Genomic DNA, 21,965 nt, shown 5'->3' with positions numbered 1-21,965 from the left:
ACATATGGCACTACTCTGACACTGGCCTACTGATCTTTCCTGCATATTGGTTATTGCAACATCATCATATAAGGTTTCCTCATATTGGTTTCTGCATTTTACATTTATATCAATGCTAGAAGCCCAAATAAGACATGTCTCATTGATGTCTTTTTCTCTTCTGTGACTTCTAAAATGGCATCCCATTCAGATTTTTTCCTCTATTTCATGTTTATTACCATCCCAGGACAAATGAGGGTAAAACCTTAAATACTGGTATTCCAGAATGAAGTTTATTTTTAAATATTGATCATGCTATCATAAGAATGCATAAGAGGAAACATCACAGAAATAACTACTTAATTGGTACTAAGACATCAAGGAATGCAAAGGCTGCTGCCCTGGATAAAGGTTATAAAATTTTACAAGAAATGTTGGCATCCAGTGTGCAAGGTACTACTTTCATTAAATCTAACACTAATGCAAGATCTTTCTACCTTGGGAATTATAAAAGGCAGTCCATTTCCCCTAAAGGTTATTATTTATTAAACATTAAAACTGTCTACCTTCCAAGGCCACAGAGATCCAATCTGTTTCATAGATATTTGTGTTGGGAGAAGATAAGCCAGTCAGAGGCTTTCAAACTGAACTCTAGAGTAAAAGAGTTACTACACCATAGAATCACAGAATATTCTGAGTTGGAAGGGACCCACAAGGATCATCGAGTTCAGCTCTTAAGTGAATGGACCATACAGGGACTGAACACGTGGCCTTGGCATTATTAGTGCCATGCTCTGACTAACTGAGCAAATTACAAGCAAGAGGTGAGAGTGGGTGCATGTGTACACATGGACCCTTTCAACTGCACTAAGTACATAATTGAATTATGATATGGCTATTGCACAGACTCCACTTTCTAAAGGATTTTGCTATTTCAGACTGTGGTTTCATTCCAACACAGCTGAGCAACTGAAATTAGAGTGAGCTGGTTTCCTAAGTAGTTTTTGTCTTCTAGCTGGATTCTCTTTGGCTAAGAGTGAAGCCCCCTGTAGCAGGTAATTTAAAATATCTATCCTTAGACAAATTGCTAAACTCACTCCGTGACTCTGCTCTTAGAGGAGACACTACCAGAACCTCTCCTCCACACAGCTGGCTGCTTCCAGCAAATCTATTGCAGTCCCATGTCCTTAAGAGCTGTACCTGCTCTAATTTGTCAGACTTGACAGAAACAGGTAAAGTTTGTTAGGCAGTAAGAAGAAAAGAATCACACAGAGCACACTAGCACATAAATATTGCCTTCTTAAGAAAGCAGGTCAAAAAGCAAAAAAGCCTTGCAAAACTCTTCTACAGCTGTATCCACAGAAGCATCATAATTCCTCATGGGCAATAGAGCCCAAGAGCCCAGCCAGTGAGACAGTGAAGGAAAGATTCACTCCAGTTCACATGACTGGGAGCAGCTTAGTCTGGCAGGAACCTAACTCAGATCTGAGCATAACTGCAGAACATTTTGATTATGACAAAAAAAAAAAAAAAAGTGAATTACGATGAAAAAAGCAAATTCTTAGTTCAGCCTAGGAAGATCTTAGTGAGAAAAAAATGATTGGTCCCTCCACTGATTTGAAATATCAGCAAAAGGAGAAAAGTTACAGCCAGTGCAACCAGGAAAAAATATGAAAAGAGGTAACATTATGGTTCAATTCCCTTTTTTTTACACAGCTGCTTGAAGTTGAGAAGCCCTTTGTGTCACCAAATGCTTTTGCATTATGTGAAAACCAAGCCTACATCACTCTTAGGAAATGTACATAGGAACACTGTTAGAGTTCTGCAGATCAGCCTACAGTTAGGAAACTTTTGATGTCATCCCTGCTTTGGTCTTTAACCTCTTTTATCCAGCAACTTTATTATCCATATACCATAAACTACTTCCCCTACTGATGACAGGAGGATCTGGATGCTTTATGGTTCAGTCATGAAAACTTTTAACATGGTGTCTTATGGCAGCCACAGACATGCTTTTCCTAGAGAAACCATACCTGCGGGGTCAGGATGCCATAAATGGGTCTGAAAACTGACAGACCCAACATCTCATATGATTTTTGCCTTCTGTAATGGCCAGAAAGTCTTTGAAAATGCCTTCACGTACCTTTTATTTTTAGATTTAGACTGCCTATCATCAGTTTATAAGGCATGGATTGCATAGAATTTGCAAACAACTCCAGAAAAGGACCCTGCATTTTTAAGTTCTGGGTTTAAGAACCCTTTTAAAAAGTTCTCGGTAATTTACTGCTGTTCCTTCATTAAAATGAACTATTTTGTGAATCATAGCAAACAGCACAGGACATTACCAGTCTTTAGGCTTCTTGTCTTGATTCCTTTGATTGATGTGTTTATGAAGACACAACTAACAGAGAGCCACCTGATAGAAGCCAAATGCAGAACTATCACATAGGAAGCTGATGAGTATTCATAAACAGAACTCAAATGGTTCATTAGCTAGAATGACTGATTGCATTCATGACTTTGGAGCCTACATTTAGTTTAATCTTTATCACTTGGATTAGCTTTAACTGACAGAAATAATCCCTTTAAAATTATTTTACAGAATCAAGTGGGACTAGAAATATCCACTCCAAAATACTGATGAAATAAAACAGAAACTTGCCACTGGTAGTGTTTACGATATGGCAACTATTTTTCAAACACAGAAAAGATAACATGTGCTCAATCAAACTCAACTAAGGAATTCACCATTACACTTGAAAAACCTAAAAATTAAAAAAAACCCCAATAATATTTTAAATATAATAATAATAATAATAGTAATAATAACAACAACAACAACAACAATAAGAGCAGCAAAGAAAATTGTCATTTGCTTTTACACAGGAGTTTTTGCGACCTGAAGAGGTGTGCTTCAGGAACGCAAATTGCAGTTCACCTCACTGCTTTTATAGTAACATATTTTATGCACATACAATAGTTTAATGACTATAATTGCTAGCACAATACTTTTACTTCCTTCCCACCCCAAATCAATTAGCTTAAAAAATATTCTGTGTAATTTACAGTAACAGCTAAGAGCTCCCACAGTAAGTTCAAGTCAATTCTATGCTGAGGGATCAAAATATCAAACACTGTCATTGTGTGCATTCAGTGAATGTTACTTTGCACAGGCTTACATAATTCCAGGAGAATTTCAGTTCTTTTGCAAAGTTCAGGCAACTAATGTGCAGCCCTGTAGTCTGGAAAGCCCCAAACATGGAAAAAACACACTAATTTTTTAGCATTGTACATTAGATGATCAAAGAATATACACTGAAAAGTTCAGATGGAAATTGCAGTGATTTAAAACTACAGTAAACATTGTTCTTCAACTATATGGTATTTATGGTTTAACTTCACAGTTACTGCTGCTGTCTATGGACATTTTACTCAAGTGAATCTAATAAGATTAGATAGTAGGATCTTTAGTTTAAACAAAAGTAAAAAGTAAAATTTCTTCTATCTGAGATTATTTTAATTGCATTTTGTGACTATTTGTCATAATACATTTGGATTTAGATGATCAGAGAAAATGTTAATACTGACAACTGAAATATCACTTACAATACAATTGGAGCAAAATGAAGTAAACAAGGCTCTCAACAAGCTGCTATGTCTTCAAGCTATACACACATAGACCAGAAGTGTCTTCAGAAGACAAATTTCTGTTACATTTCCTATTTTTTATTGACAACTCTATTAGCTGGCAAGTCTTTCAAACTCTAGGGAATGACTGAGACAAATCTTTTCAGACCATAAAATGATTTCTCCAAAGAAATCCCTTGCAGTCATTGTTCTAGTGTATCACCCACAAATTATGCTAAAAAAGTAAAATTTTCTCCTAATAAAATTCCAGAGCTACACTGCAAGGTAAGACTGAAGTAAAAGCACTGGAGTAAAATGGTATATATTGTCTTTCAAATGTTAACATCAGAAGAGAAAACTATTGATCATCTTCTTACTGATTGCCAAGTATTGGAGAAGAAACTAACACTTCTAGATTGTTCTCATATAATCTAGTTTTCAGATATCACCAGTTTCCATGCTGGAGAAAATGAACTCTCAAACAATGCAAATCTACACGCAGATAGACTTTTTTTCTTAGATATCAATTGTTGCTGCCATGTTTCTTGCTGTCCACGTCTCTTGCTGAAGCTCTACTTCAGCTCCACTTCTAGAAACCAACCAGAGTGTTGGAAAGTGTATACAGCTGGCATTAAGCTATTACCTCCTGCCTATCAAAATTGCTGTGTGACCTTTCTGGGAATACTATTAAAAGAGGAACAATCAGTATGGGTGCACACACATAAAATGACTGCAAATAAATATAGTGATAGGTAACATAATTCCTGACCATCTCCACGAAGAATGCAGTCTAAGCAGTGACCTCTCCTGCACTTATCTTGAATGAGCTCTTACTGAAATCCACTAATGGGTTCTGATAATCTATTATTTATTGCAACAGACTCTAATAGAGAGTCTTAGCAGAGGACTCTCCTGTGTTTACAATCCTTGCAAATAAAATGTCTCACAAGTGACAGAAATGTGGCACCTGAACTACATACACAATCTGTTTTGGTTGCAGCTGTTTCTTTTCTATTTGGTTTTAAAAACCAGAGTCCTTCCTCTCCTAAAATATACATCTTGACTTGCTTTCATTTTACCTAATGCATCTTTAGATTAATCTTATGGAAAGCTGTAGATACTGATACGCAACCATAAGTATTACTTGGGCTTGAGGACATACCTCCATGTTATACTTTTCCACTGTCCTCCTCAAAGGATCCACAACCTGCCAGCAAATCAGGATGCAAAGATCAATCAGTAGCATCCCTCCAACTATCCCCAGTAGCTTCTGGTCTTTAATGATCTGGAGAGACAGAGAAAAAAAAAAAAGAAGCAGGGAAATTCCCATGAGCCACAGATAGACCCTGTACAGGTTTATTCCTATATAGGGAGAAAAACAGATATTGCTAATAATAAAGGTTTTTAACAATGAACAAAGAAAAGAAATATAGAAAGATGAAAGCAAGACAAATTATTTTAGTTCATTTCATGGTTACTAGAAGTATCTGAAGTGATTTCCAACTTCTAAAAAGACTTTTGGAGGACTCTTAAACATTTATATTGAAATCCAGGTTTAATGCTAACTCCTGGAAAATGAGAAAAATATATTCCAGAGAGCCACTGCTGTGTTTATGTATGTAAATACGGAAAAATGTTCATCAGCACCTCAGAGTGGCAGGCATTGAGGTAGTTTTCACCAAAATTTAGTGCTCATTGTTTCATAACCTTCTTGGATGTGGAAAACACACAAGCTATCTGAAGTTTATTTTGGAGGGGGTTTTTTTGTGTCTATGTGTTCAGTATTTGCCTCTGTTACCCAGGGCACAGGAAGGAATGATGTTTTTTTTTTTTTCTATATTACAAAGGTCAGAGGCTTTAATACACATCTAGTGTAAAACATGCTTTTAATTTTGCTTGGGGTTTAGGTTAAAAAAAGAAAAAGAAAAAGAAAAACAAAAGTCACAAGAGTCACTGATAAAAATAACAATCCAAACCATGAATTAGAGTCTATTATAACTGCATGCAACCCCTATGTCATTTCTACTGTTGTACACATAGCAACACAGAAAAAATACACTGCAATTACATTATTTCAGTTGCAAAATTGTAAGCAAGTTGAAATATCAGGCTTAAATTAATTTAATTTCAGTGCTCTTGAGTCTATGGTCATGGTTTCTTAACTAATATCTACCTCTTTTACTAAGAACACTCATCCAATAGGGAAAGGTTATTGCCAACTTGCTTTAACATGGACAAATCCATTTTTTTCCCCAAGTTTTCATTCTGGGAAACAGCTGACTTAATCCAAATGAAATATTCAAAAATATTAAGCCTGAGAAGCTTAATAAAGTTGTGATTATTTCAGTTCAATTTGATGAAATTATTAGGATTTCAAAAATGCATTAAAAAGCCAGAAGTGTCAGCTAATCTTAATAGAGGCAAGGTTAGTATTCCTGCATAGAATAAATTGTATTTGCATTACATTCTTATCAAGGTGAAGGAAATTATAAAAATGACAAAACTTGAAATAATGTGAGAAGAACTCTAGAAAGTTTGGTTTTCATATTGCTTGGTGTGATATATTTTCTATTTTGAAAGATGTTTTGGCAACATTGTGCGCCACTTTTTTGTTAATCTGCTGGTGTTTATTTTATGGATAATTTGGAACAAACTAAGAGTGAAATAAAGGCTAGAAATCAGAAAGAACTAAAGGACTCAATACATTATTTTCATTTTCTGAGACCAGTTATGTAAATCCATGTAGGTACCATTGCCATAAAAGACTAGAAAGTGATGCTTTCCACCTGTTTGTGGCAGCAATGAAGCAGTACACCCATCTCAGGAGAGACAGCACAGGCATGTCTAGAGAGGGCAGGTGAAGGGGGAGGGTGAAGCTTTCATGGTAATATGTCTGGATGATTTGGCAAAGAGAACTTTGCAAGGAAAGTTCCTGGGTGTGCTGTGCAGGGGGAGGAAGACTGTTGAAATGTGTTTCTTCATTAAGCTAAAATGAAAGCAGGTATTAAGCAAAGATTCTCAGATGCAGCTTGGTCCCTTGTTCTCTTTGGAAAAACCAAACTGTGTCTGACCTTTTAGCTGTTTATCAAGTGGCAATCAAAGCTGAAAAGGAACAGGATAGTCTTTGCTAGAACAGCACGTGGGTTTTTTAATCTCTTTTCAAATCCCTGAAAACAGGTCTTGGGTGAAACATACCCAGTACTGCTCCTAGTATGAGTGGAGACATGGAAGAGAAAACAATGTGGTGTCAAGTCCATAGAGAATTTTTATTTAAATGAAATGCTGACACCTTAACTCAGATTTCTTTTCCTCCCTCTTAAGTGGCTAGGGAATTTATTTCATTGGCATATTTCAGTTGGTCTTCCTTTTAAGTGACATAGTTTATTTTACAGAAGTTGGTTGTTGAACTATTATGTGTTAAGCCTTTCTCAGTAGCCAGTGGGCAGGGACAAAAGCCTTTAAAAGACAATTGATCCCACCTATGCTGGGTAAGAAGAAAGGGTCAGAAATACTAGTGTTCTGAAACATGTCCCTCCCTTCCTCACTCTCTGCCCCCCAAGGGGAGGTGAAGACAATAATTAACTTCAGATAAAAATATTCATTTGACAAACTAAACGTATGTGAAAGCATCTTGCCAGAAATGTCTCCCTCTGCTCTCCTAAGCCAAAAAGGCTCCTTGAAAAAAACCCAAAAATATCTTATCTTTCTAATGAAAACAGTTTACATTTTTCCTAGGATAGGTAAGCAGCAGCCCAATGTCTTCCATATTTGTATGGACTATCTTCATATTCATAGTAAGTATATTCACTATATTCATAGTAAGTAAGGTTGCATTGGATTCAGATTTACCAACCCCTGGTAATATTAATCAAACTGGCACAGCAATGCCAGAAGCAAAAGAGTGAAAGGATATTATTAAAAGCAGTAATACTGATAATCCACTCACAGAATCAAAATAAATAACTTCCTATTCATGATCACATTGCTACTGTGATCACATCACTTCTCCTTGCTCTTGTACATCTTTCATTTGTACTTGACCTTGCACTACTGCAGATCAGTATTTCAGTTCACTTGTAAGTTTGGTAACCATTTTTTTTGACAGGTAGTTACTAGAAAATAATAAAAGTAGAGATACAGCAAACAGTGGAGCTCTTCATGGATACCTCTTGGAGTAATTTTTCCTGCATTACTCTGCCCTTTTCTGGACAGAAGGAGAATTGTACAACAGCAGCTGTCATTGACAGTGGGTATTCATCCCTTACTTCTGCCAGACAGGCAGGAGGAAGGCAAGCAAAAGAAAGCCCATAAGATAACCTAAGTGACCTACACCACCATGATATGCTCTGTAAAACACAGTGGTACTGGTGGTGCTGCAGGGTGAGAGGGCTGAATGCAGGGCACCTGGCCCTGCCTCCCACACCCATCACTGTGCTGCTCTGTCCACTGCAAAACCATTGCTGGAATACAGGTCTGAACCAGAACTGGCCACCAGAATGTTAGCTTTCAGAATAAAAAAATGAGCTTCAATTATTTTTACTTCTGCCAGTCATTAGCAGCTTGTCCTAAAAGAAATTTGCCCTGAGAAATGCCACTGGTATATCATTAACAGCACTTTTAAAAGGCTTGGTGCTCTCCCCCTCCCACCCGCAGGAAGCCCAGCTTTCCCTATCCCCAGCCATCACTCCCTCCCACTAAAACTCCTTAAGTTCAGTACATTCAATCCTTGGGAAACACCAGATGCACTGAAGGAGTCCTGAGTCAGGTCTTGCAAATCCAACAAATTCTCCGTCTGACAAAAGACAGTCATGAGCTACTGAGGCTCCTCACAATCAAAATTGTAATTTTTCTTTAAGAGGAGAGTTCTCATTTTTTCCCTTTTCATTTTCCTTCTAGCAAACAGTAAATCAGCCTTTGGAGAAATACATGGTAGCTAATAAAATCCATTTTTGCGAGTGCTCCTGAATCCTTGCTGAAGCCAAGCTCTCACACAGCAGCATCTGTGAGTCATATTTTCTACCATCTGTGATTGGATAGGTGAATCTGTCTCATACTGGCAGATCTGCACACTGTTATAAATGCCATTGCCACCAGTCTGGACTATATATCTGGATACAAAGAGATCTATCCTCAAAACAAATTCACTCAGAACAAAAGCTGGTAGGCCATTTTCTTCTCAGCAATATCACTGTATGAGCAAATCAAAATTGTTCTGAAAACTCGTGACCATGAAGACAGATCAAAGTCCTTTCCACAGACCTTGCCATCTGATCACAGGAGATATAAAATCTGTCTAAAGCTCTGGGATAAATTTTCTGCTAATGGAAACTCTTGAGGATTTTCTAGAACTATCACAGGCTGTACCACCTGCCATAGTAACTTCAAATGTCCATTTGGTCATTATTATGGAAACCTTGTGTTGGTCTTTTCTAAATTTGCTTTCTAAAGCATATCCATTGTGTCCTGGAATGATCCTATCATTCACCAGTTTGTGGGATCACCCGGAAATTTGGCAATCAACCTAATTAAAAATTAGGTTTGTTTTTTATAGTTATGGCTAGGGAAAGCTTTCAGTTATTTCTTGTCTTACTAGAAACCAACTCTGAAAATGTTTATGACATAGACCTTAAAGCTGAACTCCACTCTAAACCATAAAGTCTTACATATGAAGACTTACCCTTTTTTCCAGGATATAACATTAGTTTTATACTCTCTGATTTCCACAAACAGCTTTCCAGCATGACTGAAGAGTTAATTTACTCCTGTCTTTTCTCCAGAGTTAGTTTCCTTATTACCAGGTCACCTCCCTTTGTCAGAATAAAATATCTTTAAATTTAAAGCTGTATTAGGTAAATTTTTGTGGTTTGTTTGTTTGGTTTTCTGTTGGGTTTTTAATTGAATTCATAGAAACATAGAAATGCTTGGAGTGCTTTTGCATTTATTCATAGATTTTGATATAAATACGTGGGGTTTTTTTTTCTTTTTCACATAAAATGTAGGATCATTTTTTGTTTAAGAAGGCAATTCTGGTTTCTCTTATGTAGATCAACCCTATCTAGTCTAGCCAACAGATTAGTCCCTCGCCTTCTGGCACTAGCTGGATAAACATTTAATGTTATTAATTTAACTTTTTTTTTCAGTTGTCTCTTCCTCAGACTCTTGGGATGAAATCTATAGAGACAAACTCTCTTTAAAGGATCCCTGTTTGAAGCTTCATAGACCTTATTCAATTAAATTAATATTGTTGACATCAATTCTAAAAGCCCTCAAAAATCTGAACCCAAATACTCTTCTCCCTGATACATACGGAAATCCTGCTGATCAGAGTCCTCCCCCTGAACTGGAGGGGAAAGAAATTAAATAGAGTTGGCAGGGGAAAAAAATGCAAAGTCTGTGAGCTTGTAAAAGGGACCACAAAAACTCGTGAACTTGCCTTCAGGATACTTTCTTCATTGCATAAACTAACCTTTCATTTCTCTCAGTACAGTTCAGAGACACCTTTGGCTTGCTCACTTACATTAAGTGGTCTGGCACAAGTGGGATGGTGCCAGGAGGTTGGGGATGCAAAGTCAGTGATGGGTGGGTGAACTTTACCCTATGTGGGCTGAGGGAGATTCAATCTTAGAGTTATTAAAGCTATTAATATTTTAGAGAACTATACTGTAATACATTCTTAATTTCTATTGTGTAATGGAATGAGAAAAAAGGGCCATTGAAAACACATTATGCATTGTTCCCAGTAACTCCATGATGTCTTTTTCAACAGCTATTATGACTACTTCCTATAATAGATTATATGATTAGTATTGGCAATGCCTCAAGCTGCAATTGCATTAATGAGTGAATGCTAACATTTTAAGAAACGTGTTGTAGTATTAAGGATTTTGACCAGTAAGTCACCAGGAGTAAAAAGCTAAGTTTTATTCTCTGAGAGGTTTTTTGACTGATTTGATGGAAGATTTGTATGTAAATGAAAAAAGCATTACAGGAAACACTTCTGTTTCCTGTGAGGACCTACTGTGACACCTGTAATCCAAGAGCCTGGTGACCACCTTTCAGGATAGTGGAGTGTGTGGTACTCCTGATAATAATGGACAATTGGATATGATCAAAAACTTGGCTTTGAGAATTAAATAGCTACAGTCACTAGCCTGCTAAAGCACATATTTCTAAAATGTATCTTCTTTGGTGACTCCTGTTTAGGATAATTGCATCATTGGGCAGACTCACTCTTCCAGTAATGCTATTGCAAAATGGATGTGTTGACTCTATGCCCTGCTGCCAGGAGAAACTATCGATTAGAAGACACCTTTCCTCTTTTCCAACTCATATAAAAAAAAAGTGGGAATATCCTAGTGGTGATGTTTGTGGTGATGTTCCCTAGGGGAAGCAGAAGACAGAAACTTTTCAGAGGTTAGAGATGGAGAGAGATTAAGTGATGGATTAAAAAAAGTTATAAAAATCCTTGTTTTTGAAAGCCTGAGACTCAGTTATGTCTACAATGCACTAGAGAATTGGAGAGGTGATTGTTTTACTAACATTGTTAATCCAACCAACATGAGCACACATATGACTATTTTTCAAAAAACTCTTTCAAAAGGAGAAAAACAAAAAACATGTCAGTCTAAAAATGGCACTAAGAAATCCAAATTGACAGCATTAGAACCAACCATTCTTGCTGGTGTTCTGGAGAATAGTCTTAGAAAAAAGCCTCAACATTGTGTTAACTTTTGCTCACAACCATAAGTAAAGCAAGACATGCTTTGAGAAACCTGCATATCCCACCAACGCAGCAAGCCATATTCAACTTTGAGTAGAAATTCACTTGTTGACCCCAAGATCACATGGGTCATAAATATAAAGGACTTTCTACAAAAGATGTGAATTCTCATCTTTGGCGTTGAAAGGAACCCAAATCTTCAAGGAAAATAAAAAAGCCTCCTTAAATCCTTCATGAAGGATTTGAATGCTTGGGAAGAAATATTCTGATTATGTTTGATATAACATTAAAATACCTAGACTTTAATATTTTCCTTAATGAAAAATTCTCCAGGAAAGCATACTTCATCGTTACCAAATAGCTGGGAACATCAATGCACTTGATTACATTTACAATCCAATTTCAAGCTATTCAGGAATAAATTGCCTCATACTGTATAGCGACATGTTCTTTATTTCTCTGTCATCCAATAGTCTCATAACACATAGAAATTATGGTTGTAGTACCATTTATGAGCACTTAACTTTCACATAGAGTTTTCGTTGTTTTTGTCACTACTGAGGTTTACCCTTATCAAGCTGCACCATGCAGAAATTTCCATACATAAATTAGTTCAAAAGCAGATTTTTCTCCTAGATGTACAGTTCATTAGCTTAGCTTCTTTTTGTGACATGAGCTTAAGATTTAGCTCCACATTCCATATTTATATGAATGTAAATTTTAGAAATGTGATTCCTGTTCCTTGGTTGGTATTTTGGCTGATCAGCTCTTATGAAAACCAGGATGTTTATTTTACATCTAAGTTTGGTTTCTTAGATTACACAGACTATTTTTAAAGCTTTGGACTTAAAATTAACAGTTGTAGCTATTTGGGGGAAAGAAGTAAAATAATTTGGTTTCTACTTAAATCACTTTAGGAAATACTGTATCTGTATATTAATAAACCATCAGTCATACCTGAATAATTTACACTGCCTGTAAGTATCAAAGGTTACTTGGTCCAGTGGCATACTTTAAAAAAGAATCTTAAACATAAGCAAATTTCAAACTGTCTTCTTTCTTACTCTCAAAGACTGAACAATAACACTGAACATCTCTTTAGGTATCCATATGCTGGTTCATTTTCAGCAGATGGTCCCTAATAGATTGTTGTACTGTTGGTATGGTTACCCAAAGCAAATTTTTGGATCTTGACATATCTCTTCTCCAGACTTATGATCTCTCATATATATTTAGTAGAATACAAGTGTATCCTAGGGGAAATTAATCATATAACTTTTTGTCATACACACAAAAAGCCCTACTGAGATTAAAAAAAAAAAAAAATCCTGGAAAAATATAAACATTTACAGTCTGAAAACTGACCTGGAAAAATATTTTATAATAGAATTTAGAGAAAGAATTGATTAGATAACAGAAACTACATTTATGCTAATTCAAAACTATGTCTACATAGGATTTAAGTGAATAAATGAGATGTGCCCTGTGAGGTTTTCACCTAAACCCTCTGTCAACCTAATCTGAAGAATTTTGCTTCATCTACTTTTAAAAGATCAAAGTAATGGGTAACTTTTTTTAAACCTCTTCAGGACTTTAGTGACAAAAAATATAGATTGTAATAAATTCTAAATTCCATAAGTGACTTGAAAAACTTACGGGATAGTTTATAGCTAGAGACGACACTCATTCTATAAACTTCCTTACAGAGGTCTTCCAGTGAGGGATAGGGATAGCAATCAACAGGCACCAGTTGAGAAGAGAACACAGCAGCACATGAACTCATAACTGTGTAGACTCCAGCTGCTTTCTTCTCTCTTTTTCCTCATCCCCCCAGGGACACTGCAATCACAGAACCTGGCAGCTTCCCTGCAGCTGGCACCATGCAGGGCAGGAGTACACAGCCAGCTGCTGCCCACCCCAACCTGGGGGAATAAGGATTGGGCACTGCTCAGAGTAGCCAATGTGTCCTGATCCCCAGAAAGAGCCTGGATAATTTCTTACCCCTCCAAGTTTTCTATACACCTGTTTTTGAATCATTAAATGTACAGGTTATGGAGGTAGGGTGGCCAGATTTGTGTTAAAAAATGGAGTATGAAGGCAATGAGCTAAAATGTCTGAGAATTCCTGCACTGTTTCACTCAGGTAATAGATTTGCTTCTCAGAAACCAAGAAACAAAAGTATAATTTCTGAAAAAAATATGCTCAGAGAGATTTCTACAGCATAACAATTCTGAAATAGTTATTTTTCCTCATTTGGCATTTAACTGTCCTATACATGGGACCACCTTTCTCAAAAACTCTACTGCTTTTTTCATTATGCATATTTTCTGATTTAAGTGAAAAAGATTGTAACATAAAGCTGCCACTTTTACTGCACAGCCCTATTCCATGCCCAGAGCAGACTCACTACATCTGCTCCATGACAGTGACATCCTGTAGGAAGCTAAGGTTTCACTGGTGTCCTAATCCACATAGGGGAAGAAATGTACATTGTAGAGATCCTAGCAAGCTGTAGTTTTTCAATTATTGACTTTTTAGCCATAACATAAAACTTATAACGTTTTCATGAAACCATTCTTCATAAAAAAATGGAAAGAAGATTCAATTAGAGAGAGAGCTGCATGCATCAGCAAGAGGAGCCTTAACATCTTTGCACACCTCATCAGCTTGAGCTAAAAGAGTCACTAGAAGCTATCAGGATCTGTACAACTGCGTAACAGGAACACAAGGCACATATTTTGCCTATAGGTTTTATAGATACATAGTAATAGGAAAAAGAACAGTAAAGCTCCAAAATCCTGTGTTCAGATTTTATGCTCTGCCCACACTTCTTGCGCAATCATTTCGGCCAGTCCTAATTTCAAATTTTTTCTTGCCTCTTTCTCCATTGTCATTCCTGCTTTCCTTTCCTAGACTACATCCCTACTTTTCAGGCCTCCCATTCTGCCTCTAAATGATCTAATTTTAAACCAGATCTGGTCCTTCAATTATGGTTTGCCACTTAAGTACCATACTCAGGTTCTGCATTCTATCATACTCAGCTTCCTTGATCACTTCTTACAGACCTTCCTGCCTTTGCTGTCTTTGAAACTTAGTTTCCAATAGAATTTTAATCCAAATTCAGTCTCCCTGTTAAATAGCTTTTCCCAGTATATAATCTCAAGATTTTCCTTTTTTTATTTAATCTGGACAGGGTTCTATATTTAAGTCATTAACAGCAAGCCTGATTTCTCCTCTGCGGTCTCTTTCCTGCTCCCAATCTCTTGGCCCTGAAGTTCCCTTGCACTGCCAGCCTCCCTTCCCCATCCTACTGTCAAAAACATAATCTGTACAATCTCCCACCCACCTTTCCAAGGCATGAAGACCTCGGCTCTCTTCAATACTCTTATAAGAACCTAGCAGGTCAACTGGATAACAATAAATTTGCCAGATGGTGCCCTGACAGGCATAGCTAAGTCAGGTTAGACTGATGAGCCATTTTTGTCTGTTGTGATTGGCTGTAGCTTTCTTACCCTGTGATGTTACCAATACAGAGAAAAGCTTATGAATTATCGTGAAGGAGTGGACTAATGTTGGCAAAACTATAGCAGCACAAGCCTCAAGAAAAGAGGCTGCTCTACATCCCTTTTGACATTATATTCTGTATTTATCTTGCAGCAACTCAGTCAACATAAAGACATATGCCACCAGAAGTCTACAGCAGCAGAAATAACTGAGTACAATGATAATATTTTCAGTGAAAACTGAAGATAAAACATCCCTTCTGTGATGCCACAGTTGAAGAATTAAGTCCAAATAAACAACACCAGAGTGTACTCTGTCATGGGTAAGACAAGCTTATCATGGCAGCATCAGTGGGGTTGTATTGTACTTTCAAATACAACAAATGCAACAAGGCAATATTGTGATCTAGATTATCTTCATGCTTTAGTGTAGCCATCTACAAATGGCCAAATGTTTGTCTTTGTAGGAGCAGAATTTATAAACTTTATGGAGGCTTTAAATACCGCTGCTTTGAATTTCTTACTATTCTGGTATTTATCAAAAGTGCATGGGCTTTATTTGGCATGCAGGAGCTGTGCAGGAGCAGTCACTGTGCAGAAGCAGTCACTGAAGCAGTCACTGCTTCAACACCCCCGAAAACCCAAGATAGTGCACAACCCATCAAAACAGACAGCTTCTCATCCTTCTAAATTTACCAGAAGGGCCGGCTTCTGTAAATGGTTCAGCTAGCTAAAGCTTCCCCAGGACACCACATGCTCTCCTGCCACTGATATTCTCCTCTCTCTCTTCTTATTCACTGCCAGACCTCCTGCTGCCAAGGGAAACAAAAAACCAGTTCCCACCTCTCTCTGAGCAGAAGACATTCTGCAGCCCAAAACAACACATAGGAGACGTATGAAAACCAGAATTGCACCTCAGTTATAACTGTTACAGTTATTTTTAATATTAATTCTATTCCACTTTCCATTATCTCCACTAACTAGTTCAAAACTCAAATATAATTTATTTCCTCCTACTGATTTTGTCATTTCCATTTGACAAAAATTGATCCCCTTGCACCCCTCTGTTTCCAGCTAAAACTAATGCATTTTTAATTTGCTTCCTTTGAGCCCTAGCAAGATCAAAGATGGTGACAGAGCTCTGGGAATTTTGAAAAATTTGTCCTTAGTAGTTTGATAACAGAATGCGTATATTCTGAATTTTATTGTTTATTAATTTCCAGTAACAGAGGAGTGGATATATAAAAGAGTGAAAATAAAATAGACTTTTGCAAGCTTTATAAACAGCAGTTGACAAGAATCTTCAACTATTTCCAGACACTCTAACTCATTAAGTTCCCCTTTCCACTGCAGTAATATGGAGCATATTATTGTTATTATTTAAAAGTCTGTATACTTTCTCACACTGAGACAGATATCCACTAATCTCTTCAAAAAGCCACATTGTACACCCAAGTACAAGTTTGCCCCTATCTGATGAAGATAAACAGGTTTACTCATCATATTCTCTCCCTTACTTAACACCCACTTTCAAGAAATTAATTAACCAGTATTTTCAAAAGCCACACAGAGATTCTTTCACTCTGTGAAGAAATTACACTGTTGGCAAACATTTTCCTGATGAAAATATTGAGGATGACAGGCAAAGGTGGCATGCCTAAAGGTCATACAAATTTTACTGTCATACTTACATAACAGGTAGTAACTAAAGTGATCACCAATGAATAGGATCCACAGTACTTAAATAATTTTGGAATTTTGTACTTCTCTGATTGTAATGCCAGTCTGCTCTGTCATGGCACAACTAATTCAGAAGACATTAATGTTCTTTTTTCATGCGACACTACCTTTGTGCATTTGTCAGTTTAGATATTGTTTGCAAAATTTTCTATTTTCTGTGCATCTACAGAAAGAAAACACTTTGGCTGTAAACTACATCTGCAGAAAATGGAAATGTCAGTTTTGCAAGACATAAGTAAAGAATGCCATGTTTTTCAGTCAATTCCTAAAAACACTTTTATCTATCCTGGCAAATCAAAGACAGAAAATATATGACTCGTAAACACTTATCATAGATAGCTGATTTGTTTTACATAAAGAAAACTGTTGTACTGCATGATTCATGGCTGTGATTTGGAGTGAGGTATCTAAATAAAGAATTCTTTAAAGTTTACAGAACAAATGTGTTATTGACTTAATTCCAGAATACTTAAAGTGGCCAAATAGCCTTGACGTTTCCAGTATCACTCAGAGCAAAGCAGCTCATTGGTCACCATCCAGATTTCTGAAAGTTTATCTCTCTCATACCGGTCAGTGTTTAACTGATTTTAAATAATTTTTAACATCCAGCCATGCATAATCAATTTCAATTTGCAGTTGGTGATGTGCCCCTTGCAGAACAGGGGCGATAAAAAAAATTGAGGATTGTTTAATTAACAGACAGTTAAATTTAATATTGAGTAGTAGCTTGCAGATCTAAAATGTAAGGTTTAAAAAAAAAGGAAGCAAAAGCTCAGCGACAGTCCATTGAAGTACCTGCTCACTCCTTTTTGAAATAGTATGTATTGGAGAAATACAAAATTCCGAGGATAATAAAGGTTATGAAGTAAATGATTTTGTGTGTTAGACTGTCTTGTCTTATGTAACTTCACTAATTTAAAAAGCTTTGTACCAATATAAGTGAAAACATATCTGCAAGGTAAAATATCATTTCTCAGGATGGTAAAATCCTGGCTCATCTTTGTTAAAAAACTTTAATATAGGAAGTGTAAGGTCCTTGAAAAAAAAGAAAAAAAAAAAAAAAAAAAAAAAAAAAAAGACTCTCATAGTATAAACTGATATGTTACAACGGGCTCTTTGCACATGTGCAAAAAGAGGGGTTTCTGTTTCACTCCACCCAGAGTATCCTGGTTTTGGTATAGAAATTTTTATAATTTTAGTCAGTTTCAAGATATTCTGTATTTACTCAACATTATTTTTTTTACAATTAATGATAATGAAATAGAGCAAAGCAGACATGACTGAATAGGAGGGGGAAGTACTAGGTGGTTGTATCGTTGTGGTGCCAGAGTAGTAGATCCAGTTCCAGACACAGCATGTAATTCCTTAATAACCTCAGACAGAAATCCTCTTAGAAACTGAGTTAACTCTCTCCTTCTCTAAACTCCATTCCTTTTAAGGGAATGATGCATCCCATTGTGAGAGACTCCCTACATATTGCAATTGTAGAAAAATAACATAATGCTAACAAAAAAAAACCAAAAAACAAACCACCCAAAAACAACAGAGCTCTTTTATGACCATACATAGGGGAAAACAGAGGAATCTGACAAGGTCTTGGAACATTGTTCAACTTAATTTGGTAATATATAACCATTTATTGGTTATTAGAATAAAACTATTCAAATGCACATAGGAAATGCACTTGGCACTTCTGCTTACTCTATAAAAATATTAATTTTGTTTTTCTGTTTCATGCACATTTCTCCTAATGTTTTTACCAGGAATGTTTTCTATTCAGTGTTTTTCCAATTTTTTAATAAAATCATCTGATAAAAAGTACTTTATGTATGAAAAGAAGCTTAATGGAAAAAATATAATGAAAAGCTGCACTACTCTTAAGCTGAACCTAATCCTTTACAGAAAATGTGCTGTACCAAAAATGACAGAGACGACTATTGTGGTACAATTCTGATCACTCTTAGAGTAAACTTATGGAATTTCAATGATATTCAGAAATTGGAAGCTATAAGCAGCACTTTTTCTTGCCTCCTACCAATCCGTGAGACACCCGCAGGTAATACCCAGGTCTCAGACATAATCAGAAAACATTTCATTGAATGAATCTATCAGAAGGAGACCTCTGGATGCTGACGCAACATACTAAGAGGGAGCAGAGATCCAAATTCACTTTGACATTTGTGCTGGTTTTGCACTGATTGACATTTAGTGAGGAGGGAAGAAGCCACCCATGGAAATGATTTTTCTAAGAGAAGCTGCTAACAGTTGCCTCCATACCTGACAAAACCAATCAGTGACTAGCTTTGAATATTGACACCTTGTTAAACCACTAGAAAGCTGAACATGCCTCTGTGAACACACACATTAATAACTAACAAACATCAGGAAAGCTCTCTTCCTCTTCCAGCCTGGGAACAGGTAACAGGCCAGCCTGGCCCCAGCGGCTGTTAACATCTTGCCGCCGCGCCAGTTCCCTCTGCTCCTCCAGCAGGGCCATGCCGACCTGCATGGTTGGAATTAAACACAGTACGGGCCTGACACCGGCCATGTGGCCAGAGTGGCCCAGGGGGCCCTATGATCCTAGCACATCCCCAGAGTGGCCTGAATCTATCACTGTGGCTGCTTCGGCTAGCGCCGACCATCATGGCCCCAGGCAAGACATTGACTCTTTCACTGCACAGATGAAACTTGCAGAACCTTGATTCTCTCTCAAGTGAGAGGAAAGGACAGAGTGAAGACATGCAGAGAAACATGAAGACACCAAGGTCAGTGAAGGAGGAGTCAAGTCCCAGATGGGAGGAGAATGAGCAGATGCCTTACTCTTAGGCTGAAATTCTTTTTAAGGCCAAGGTGATGGACTTGATATACAGGAATATCCCTTTAATTAATGAAAAAAGTATGAAGAAATGGAGTCTTTAAATTGCAGATATAAGCAAAGGCATTTGTGCTGAAGCAAGTAAATGTTGAAGTAGCTATGATCTCAGGAGAAGCTTAAACAGAGAGAGAGAGAGAGATGAGAGTGATGAAGACCCTTTGCCCCCAGGGAAAGAAGAAGAAGATCTCTGTTTCCAGAGATGATCTCCGAGATAGATGAATAGAAACTTTGCTTTGAACTGCTCATCTTTAAAATGGTACCCCATGAGTTTGACACAGCCCATGAACACAGCTGTGAGAAGGCTGCATGAGATGGGAGATTTCCAGGTGGCTGCCATTCATGAGAATTGAAGTCACTAGAGAACTGTTTTCCTTCAGAGATGTCCCCATGACATGGCAAAAGAGACTCCTCTCCCTAAGAGAACTGATGAAAGACAATTTTAGAGGTGGTCAACTGACCTAAGTTTTGTCTCTACATGTTGGCAGTGGGAAACAAAAGAAGCTTGTGGGGGTAGGATAAGTGTTCTGAAGGTTTTAGTCTGATTATTTTTTCCTTTTCTTTCAGCTCTGTTAATAAAGTGTTCTTTATACCCTTTGAAGTTTTGAGCCTGCTTTGCTCTTCTCCTAATCCTATCTCACAGCAGAAAAGGAGCAAATCATTCTAGTGGGTGCATTGGCATTTAGACAGCGCTCAACATTTTACAGCCAACTCCACTGTCCACCTCTTACTATAAAGACTGAAGGGCTGATGCTTAACCCCAGCTCTCAGAGACTAAACAAGAAACCAAAACGACCCAATATCAAACTATTCAGGATCTTTGGATATGACACATGAACAGTCAACACAGCTACAGCCATTGAGGAGAGGTATGAAAACAACTAGAAAATTGTATTAACCAGTCAACAAGAAAAGAGTTTATTTCCCCTCACCTTCTTCTTCATTTTTACATTTTTGAAAATTGCATGGACTCTCCACGTTTTTGCAAACATTGCTCCAAATGCAGTTGTGTATCCCACTGTAAGAATCCATGTTCGGACCTAAAAAAGTATGTACAATAAAAACAAAACAAAACAAAACAAAACAAAGTTACTTAGATATCATAATTTCAGACAACTTTTTTTGTCAAGACCCTGAGATAAAATAATCTAAAGAACTTCACAAAACTTAGTATTTAGTAATTTCTCATTCACTTCTTACTTGCTTTTTTACTCATCTGTCCATTCTGTCCTCAACTAAAACAAACCTGGATGCTGAATTAACTATCTATCTCTTTCAGATATAAACCCATAGATCTCTTAAAATAGTCTGCCTTTTTTTTTTTTTTTTTTTTTTTTTTTTAATTGTATTCTTTTCAGATACAGGAAAGAACCAGAGGAAAAACTCAAGAGACAGACTAAAAAAAGCACTCAGGGAGCTAATATTAACAACAACATTTTGAGCAGAAATGAACAGAGGAATAGAGATGTAATTCAGACTAAATAAGAATAGATTGTACTATGTGAGATACACATCATGCAGTGAAAAACCTGAGCATTCTGGAAAGATAAGAACAACATATTTTAAATTATCTTATGAGAGAAAATGACAAAACAGGAACATAGTTTTGGTTGGCAAGCCTCAGGAACAATACTTCAGTAAATGATAATACCTTCAAATGTGGCCTAAGAAAAAGGAGGTGGTGAGCTTGCAGAGAGCAGTGGTGTAATAGGTCCTGAGCTGGCCACAGCTTTGACACATACAAAACAGAAGATTTTAAAACTAAAATAGAATTTATGTCTTTAGTGTAAAAAAGAAACTAAGCGGGTTTTTTTTTAAATTATTTTTCTTCTTAATAGAAAATCTTCAAATTCACCAAGAAGGACAGAACAGATTAAAAAAGCTTTTTCAGCAATTCCTTCCCTGCCCATAACCTCTTGTATACAGGCCCTTGCTTTTGGGCTTTGCTTGAGCTAGGACAGTGACCTTCAGAGTTGCAGTAAGCTCTGCACAGCCCTCTCTAATTCCTTGGAAGTTTCTGTTTTCACTGCCTCTCAGGTTGGGCTGTTTGAAAGCTTTTTTTCCCCTGAACAGGCCATTTTCTTCCCAAAGATGGATCAGAGACTACAAAGCATAGCGGGTAGAAGACCATTTGAGAGGTACAGCATGGAGCTGGAAGCCAATAGTTGAACCCGAGAGCCTGAGAAACCACAAGGAGGAGGATTAATCTCCTCCTAGAGACTCCACATGCACTAGTCCATAAGAAGGAAACAAAATTGAACAAAGAAGCAAAAAACCAAAGTACTCTACCTTGCAGATGAAAAAACTGAGGGAGAGACAACAGCTAAATACAGGGAAAGGAAAGCCAGAAAAAAGCAACACCAGCCTTCTTTTGGCCATGTTGACCATGCATGCTTGGCTAGAAAACTTGTTTTGTGATATAAAAGACCAATTTGATTTACAGAAACTAGGATGTTCTAAGAAAGCATCTGAGAAATGTTCTTTAGAGAACCTAAAGGCAATGCTTTTCATTAGAAACCAGCCC

At 37.0% G+C, this 21,965-nt stretch overlaps 1 protein-coding gene across 1 annotated transcript in view; it reads right to left on the bottom strand.

Moving 5' to 3' along the window:
- Positions 1-21,965, bottom strand: part of GABBR2 (gamma-aminobutyric acid type B receptor subunit 2) — a 244,100-nt gene that overhangs the window by 125,308 nt on the left and 96,827 nt on the right. The window contains exons 10-11 of the mRNA XM_066313731.1: positions 20,374-20,481; positions 4,769-4,891 (exon numbers count right to left, since the gene is read on the bottom strand). Coding sequence (XP_066169828.1) covers positions 4,769-4,891; positions 20,374-20,481 — 231 coding nt within the window. The remainder of the gene's footprint in view (positions 1-4,768; positions 4,892-20,373; positions 20,482-21,965) is intronic.

Source organism: Sylvia atricapilla, chromosome 1 (assembly GCF_009819655.1).
Source record: "Sylvia atricapilla isolate bSylAtr1 chromosome 1, bSylAtr1.pri, whole genome shotgun sequence".
In the NCBI taxonomy this organism is placed as follows: Eukaryota; Metazoa; Chordata; class Aves; order Passeriformes; family Sylviidae; genus Sylvia; species Sylvia atricapilla.
Note: the sequence above shows the minus strand (reverse complement) of the source record. Positions and strands in the feature narration are given on the sequence as shown.